General features: G+C 40.9%; 1 protein-coding gene across 1 annotated transcript; it reads left to right on the top strand.

Moving 5' to 3' along the window:
• Positions 1 to 6,047: 6,047 nt before the first annotated feature.
• LOC130712628 (60S ribosomal protein L8-like) lies at positions 6,048 to 6,540 on the top strand. Its single transcript, XM_057562450.1, has 2 exons — positions 6,048 to 6,258; positions 6,362 to 6,540. The coding sequence occupies exons 1-2, from the start codon at positions 6,048 to 6,050 to the stop codon at positions 6,538 to 6,540; spliced, it is 390 nt and encodes a 129-aa protein (XP_057418433.1).
• The last annotated feature ends 787 nt before the right edge of the window (positions 6,541 to 7,327 follow it).

Raw genomic sequence — 7,327 nt, 5'->3', positions numbered from 1 at the left:
AGTGCCTTCGGCAGGGTCTAGTGCACCCACCGTTGCGATCATCGATGATCAGGGTTCGGGCCCTAAGCCCGTGAGTCCAGCATCGGAGCGCACTGCGGTTGCGAGGGGAGGACGGATAGGGTTAGTAGACTTGGTCGTTCTGGATTCTGATTCAGACGACGATCATGCTAGCACATAGTTTTGAGTGTTGGTATGAGCTCCTCGAGTTAGGATTAGTGTAGGAGTAGAGTTTTAGCTCTGACAGTCTTGCTTCATTTGTTACTTAGGGGACAGGGTAGATCCGCCTATAGCTTTTTGTGTGGCTTCCTTACGGGAATCACAGAGAGTTGGTTGGACTTAGGAAGTCTTATTTTCAGGTCATTGGGTCAGCTGATTCTCAGTTTTGAGGGATAGTGTTGCGGGCACTTCACCTTTTCATTTGGTTTGTATATATTGCCTACGGGCGTTGCACTTTTCTTTCCGTCACTGGAGGTTACTCGTGACGAGGTTGCTACTACAGCGGGGGCTGTTTATATATTGTATATTAGTTCTGATTTTTGTTATTGTTGGGTTTTATTTAATTCCGTCTTGTCTTAGTTATTATTATAAAAAAAAAATATTCACGTTTTTCCGCATTAAGTTTATTTTGGTTACTAAAGTGACGCCACCGAAATCGGGGTGTTACAGTAGCAGAGTAACAAAATAGTTATGGTGTACTCTACTTTAGCTAGTATAAATAAGGGTAGTGCATTGTAAATCGTAACAAAAATTTTTAGTTGTTCAATAACATTCTTCTTCAATTCTATTTGCTCTGCAAATTTCTGATGGTATCAGAGCTCCTACACAGGGGCTCTGCTATCTTCCGCTGCATCATTCTTCCACGTTTAGGGTTTCAATCGAAAGCATGAAGATCGTGATTGTGTTCGTGTTGGTCGATCGCTGAAGTTTCTCAAATGGTTCTGGTGCGTGATTCTTGGTTCTTGCTTCCTAATTCTTGGTTCTGGTGTGTGATTGATTTTTCCAAATTGATTTCTGGCTTCAATCTACTGGTTCGATTACTTCCATGGCGAGGAAGGCAAACAACGCACACGCTGAATCTTCAGGTGTCAACAATGGAGTTCTTGATCCTTCACTTGATCCTTTGAGTCCATACTTTGTTCATCCAGGAGATGGACCTTCTACGGTTTCTGTCACACCAAAGCTGACAAGTTCAAATTACCAGACATGGATGCGTTCGATGCGAAGAGCGTTGAGCTCCAAGAACAAGTTTCGGTTCGTCGACGGAAGTATTCCAGTTCCAGATGCAGATCATCCTCTCTACTACGCTTGGGACAGGTGCAACAATCTAGTTCATACTTGGATTATGAATTCTGTTACATCTTCTATTGCACAGAATTTAGTTTACATTGAAAATGTCATTGATGTCTGGAATGAGTTGAAGGAACGGTTTTCACAAGTAGATTTGATTAGAATTTCAGAATTGCAAAGTGAAATTTACAATTTGAGACAAGGTTCATCCACAGTTACTGATTTTTTCACTGAGTTGAAGACTTTATGGGAAGAAATTGATGGTTTTAGACCATTACCTATATGCATCTGCAATGCTAGATGTCCTTGTCAGGGTCATGCTAAGTCTTACAAGGATCAAGATTACATAATCAGATTTTTGACAGGACTTAATGAAGAATTTAGTACTGTTCGTTCACAAATTTTACTCATGAAATCTTTACCAACATTGAATGAGGTGTTTTCACTGGTTATCCAACAAGAGAGACAATCTGCTTCAGTGAGTTCAAGTCAGAATGTGAATGAGTCAAGTTCATTGGTCAATGCTGTTGATTCAAGAAATGGTTATGGTAGAGGCATAGGTCAAGGAAATCAGAGTTATAATGGAAATCAGAATTATGGTGGAAGAAGAACTATTCCTACTGCTAACACAGGAAATGGTAGAGGATATTATCAAGGCACTGGTAGAGGGAACATAATTTGTTCACATTGTGGGAGGCCAGGCCATACTATTGACTCATGCTATAAGATCTATGGTTTTCCACCATCCTTTAGATCAAATAATTCTGGATCTATTAATAATTTCTAGTCAGATGACAATCATCATGGTGATCATGTTGTTTTGAATGAAGACAATCAGTCTTTGCAATCAGAGACAAATCAGTTTTCTCATGTTAATGGCACTAGTTCCTCATCTGTTCCTGCACCATCATTCACAGGTTTTACACCAGAGCAATGTCAGAAACTTTTAAGCTTGATTCAAGGAACTACTGAGAATCAATCCGCAAGATCTTCACATGTCAACCAGCTAAGGATTCAAGAGCATCCACATCATATTAATCAATTTCATGCTCAACATAAGTCTCATGATACTTCTCATGTTACAGGGAAAGGTAGAGCCATAATTTTATCTTCTTACACTACTTCTGCACAAGCTTGTAGCTCCTGGATATTAGATTCAGGAGCCACTGATCATGTGTGTTCTTCAATGGATTTGTTTCATACATATTACAAGATAAGACCTATTCATGTCCAGTTACCTAATGGTACCATTGTCAATGCTCATTTGGCTAGTACTGTTGTTTTCTCTCCAATGTTATCCATAAGAAATGTTCTTTTTGTACCACAATTCAGCTTTAACATTGTCTCTACTTCCAAATTGTGTAAACACTTATCTTGTGTTGTCCAATCCTATTATTCACACTCTTTGATACAGGACCTCAATTCCCAGAAGATGATTGGTTTGGCTAAGCAAGAGGGAGGCTTATACTACTTGATGGTTGATGGTCTAGAGGGTCAGTCAGAAGAGCAGAAAGCACAGGGAGAGTCAAGGGTTAATACAGCTACTACTACAACCACTTCTACAGTAATACCTAGTTCAGTCTTATGGCACTTTAGATTAGGACATTTGTCCAAAGATAAACTTCTTGCTATGACAAAGTATCATCCTTATATTCATGTAAATAAGCCATTAGCCACTGCTTTAGTTTGTGATGTATGCCATATGGCTAGACAAAAGAGATTACCTTACTCTTTGAGCATAAATAAAGCTGTAAAACCTTTTGACTTACTTCACTTTGATATCTGGGGTCCTTTTTCCATGACAACAGTACATGGCCATAAGTATTTTTTAACTATTGTTGATGATAATACTAGATATCTATGGATAATCATGCTGAAACAGAAATCAGAAGTATCTTCTAAGGTTCAGGACTTTGTGATGTATGCTAAGACTCAGTTTGGTGCTGATGTTAAAACTATTAGAACAGATAATGGGCCTGAGTTTACACTTCATAATTTCTATACTTCTAGAGGCATTGTTCATGAAACCTCTTGTGTAGAGTGTCCCCAACAGAATGGAAGAGTTGAAAGAAAACATCAGGACATTTTAAACATAGGGAGAGCATTACTGTTTCAGTCTAAATTGCCAAAACAATACTGGAATTATGCAGTACAACATGCAGTGTTTTTGATCAATAGAGTACCAACTGTAGTTCTGCATAATAAATCACCCTATGAACTTTTACACAAGCAGCCACCAGACTTGACAGACCTCAAGGTTTTTGGATCTTTGTGTTATGTATCCACTCTACACAATGCTAGGCACAAGCTAGATCCTAGAGCTCGAAAGTGTGTTTTTCTAGGATATAGACCTGGTACAAAGGGTTATGTTGTGCTAGACATGATAAGTAGAGCCTTGAGTGTCTCAAGAAATGTAATTTTCTATGATCATATTCTGCCTTATCATCAGTCAGAAGCAATGCCATGGTCTGTTTTTACAGCAGAGAATGAGGATGCTGAGGGCCCTAGTATTGATCTTTTGCAAGATTCACCTGTTCCTGCAGCTTTCTCTAATTCTCTGGATGATTTGTTGGCTTCAAATCCCTCAGCAGATGCTACATCAGTTCAGGTGTCTCTTCCAAGTCCAGCATCTCCATCAACAACTTCTGTTTCTGATCAGACAAGGAGATCTACACGACCTAGACATCAACCATCACATCTCAGAAACTTTGTTCTTCATACAGCCTCTTCCTCTTGTAAGGCTAGCCAAACATCTTCAGGTACTAAATATCCTATCTCTGACTATATGTCCTATTCTAATTTATCTATCCCACATCATGCATATGTCATGTCTCTGTCTCTTGATTCTGAACCCCATTCTTATGCTGAGGCTTCCAAACACAAATGTTGGGTAGATGCCATGAATTTAGAAATCACTGCTTTAGAGGCTAATGGAACATGGAGCCTAGTGTCACTACCTCCTGATGTTGTACCTATTGGTAATAAATGGGTTTATAAAATCAAAAGGAAGGCAGATGGTACAATAGAGAGGTACAAAGCTCGCTTAGTAGCTAAAGGCTATAATCAGATTGAAGGGATAGATTATTTTGACACATTCTCACCAGTAGCTAAACTTACTACTGTCAGAATGGTTTTAGCCCTTGCATCTCTGAACAATTGGCATTTGCATCAATTAGATGTCAATAATTCTTTCCTTCATGGAGATCTATATGAGAATGTGTATATGAAGGTACCAGAAGGGGTTTCTTGTGTTGATTCTGGAAAAGTCTGCAAGCTTCATAAGTCTTTATATGGACTTAAACAAGCTAGTAGGCAATGGTATGCCAAGCTCACTAGTTTATTAGTTACTTGTGGCTATAAGCAAGCACATTCTGATCATTCTTTGTTTACTAAAACTCAAGGTCAGAGTTTTAATGTCTTGCTTATCTATGTGGATGATATTATCTTAGCTGGAAATTCTTTGGATGAGTTTACACAGATCAAAACAGCCTTGGATACTGCCTTTAAGATCAAGGATTTGGGAGTCTTAAAGTATTTTCTTGGTTTAGAAGTTGCTCATTCTGCCAAAGGTATTTCTTTGTGCCAAAGGAAATACTGTCTCTACTTGCTTCATGATTCAGGTGTCTTGGGCAGCAAACCAGTGAGTACTCCTCTTGATCCATCTTCCAGATTATCTCAAGATGGGGGGCAACTCTATGAAGATGTGTCTTCATATAGAAGACTCATAAGAAGACTGCTTTATCTTACTACAACCAGACCAGACATAACTTTTGCAGTCCAACAACTAAGTCAGTTGCTCTCCAATCCAATTGTGACTCATTATACTGCAGCTCATAGAGTTTTAAAGTATCTGAAAGGGAGTCCAGGAAAAGGGTTATTTTTTCCAAGGGATTCTGCAGTACAATTGTTGTGGTTTAGTGATGCAGATTGGGGAGGTTGTGTAGACACTAGAAGATCAGTGACTGGCTATTGTTTCTTCATTGGAAAGTCAATAATCTGTTGGAGATCAAAGAAACAACAGACAGTATCTAAATCATCCTCAAAAGCAGAGTATAGAGCTCTAGCTTTAGCCACTTGTGAGCTACAATGGCTTACTTATTTACTAAAGGATCTTCAGATTGAACCTGTAAGATCATCAGTCATTTACTGTGATAACCAAAGTGCCCTTCATATAGCTGCTAACCCTGTTTTTCATGAAAGAACTAAGCATTTAGAGATTGATTGCCACATAGTAAGGGAGAAATCAGAAGCTGGTTTAATGAAGTTACTGTCTGTTTCTTCAAAATTTCAAGTGGCAGATTTCTTCACAAAGGCTCTTTCAGTAGGACCTTTTTCTTTTCTACTAAGCAAGCTCAACATGTTAGACATCTACCATGGTTCAGCTTGTGGGAGGCTATTGAATGAAGATCAGGAAAATTCTATAGTATCAAGGGATGAAGGAAACAAGCTCACACAGGTTACAAATTCAGAAGTGATTCCTAGAAGTGTTGATACAAGTTGTGGACAGCTCAGCAATTCTGTTGTAACAAACTTGACAGCTAAGCAAGCCAGCTCAGCAAGAGAAGGTTATGGCTAACTGATTTGGGAATAGAATAGGGTGTAGCAGAGTAACAAAATAGTTATGGTGTACTCTACTTTAGCTAGTATAAATAAGGGTAGTGCATTGTAAATCGTAACAAAATTTTTTACTTGTTCAATAACATTCTTCTTCAATTCTATTTGCTCTGCAAATTTCTAAAAGGCTACTCTTGTGGTTGGCAATGTCTTGCCCATCAGATCCATCCCTGAAGGAGCTGTTATCTGCAACGTTGAGGCAGCACCATGTTGGTGACCGTGGCGCTTTTGCTAGGTGCTCCGGTGACTATGCTATTGTTATCAGCCACAACCCTGATAACGACACCTCTAGGATTAAGCTTCCATCTGGGGCAAAGAAGATTGTTCCAAGTGGTTGCAGGGGCCATGATTGGGCAAGTAGCAGGTGGAGGAAGGACTGAGAAGCCCTTCTTAAGGCTGGTAATGCATTATGCTTACCATAAGTTCAGGGTGAAGAGGAACTGCTGCCTGCTGGCCTAAGGTTCGAATCCAGTTGAGCATCCTCATGGTGGTGGTAACCACCAGCATATTGGTCATGCCAGTACTGTCAGGCGTGATGCTCCTCTTGGACAGAAGGTTGGTCTCATTGCTGCTAAGAGAACTGGTCGTGTAAGGGGACAAGCGGCGGCAACTGCTGCTAAGGCTGATAAGACCACTTAAGGGATTGTTAGGCTTTTCATTTGATTGCAAATTTTCAAATTTTGTTTCTTTTAGGTGTGGCTTCTTGGGGGGTGGTCGAGAGGCTCCCTCGCCAAGGGCCCGTTTCTCACTCGCCAGGGCTATGGACGAGGACGTCTTGTCGCCCTTTAGAGAATCCTCAGGTGGGTCGACTACCTGGAGCACTTCTTGGGTCCAGTAGAAGGGAAATAAGGCGGTACCATCCTTCAGGGTAAAAATCTCGGGGTATTCGTGAGATACCACGATCTTGAAATACCTTCGGGCGAGGTCGGCAGTGATGTTCGACCATAAGGGGTTGAAGCGTTGGCGGTTGGCTCTAGCTTCCAGGGAGACCCAATTGCGTGGCGGTGATGGCTGGGCGGACACACGATAGAAGTAAAAGAAGTGAGAGGGTTCAGGATCTTGCTGGATTGTGTCGCAAAGGATTTCAAGGCATCGCAAGAAAGCCTAGCTGTCAGGGTGAAGTTGACACAGAGCGACTTTGATACTGCGGAGCACGGAGCAAACAAAGGGAGAGAGGGGAAACCTGATTCCCAAACTTGTGAACATGTACTCGTACACGTAGAATAAGTGAGGGTTACTCACGAGGTTGTACGGGAGGCGGAGCCAAAGGCGCTCGGAGGCTGAGCAACCGCCGTAGTACAGAATATTATCAAGAGGTTTCTCATGACAAAACCCACCAGACTCCGAAAAAAGCTAGCAAATGGACGACCACTGCTCTAAACTGGACGGTTGGTTAGGGATTGTCCCGGCCGTTAGGCCCCTTACC

Source organism: Lotus japonicus, chromosome 4, assembly GCF_012489685.1.
Source record: "Lotus japonicus ecotype B-129 chromosome 4, LjGifu_v1.2".
Taxonomy (NCBI): domain Eukaryota; kingdom Viridiplantae; phylum Streptophyta; class Magnoliopsida; order Fabales; family Fabaceae; genus Lotus; species Lotus japonicus.
The sequence above is the reverse complement of the archived record's forward strand: the minus strand, read 5'-3'. Positions and strand labels throughout refer to the sequence as shown.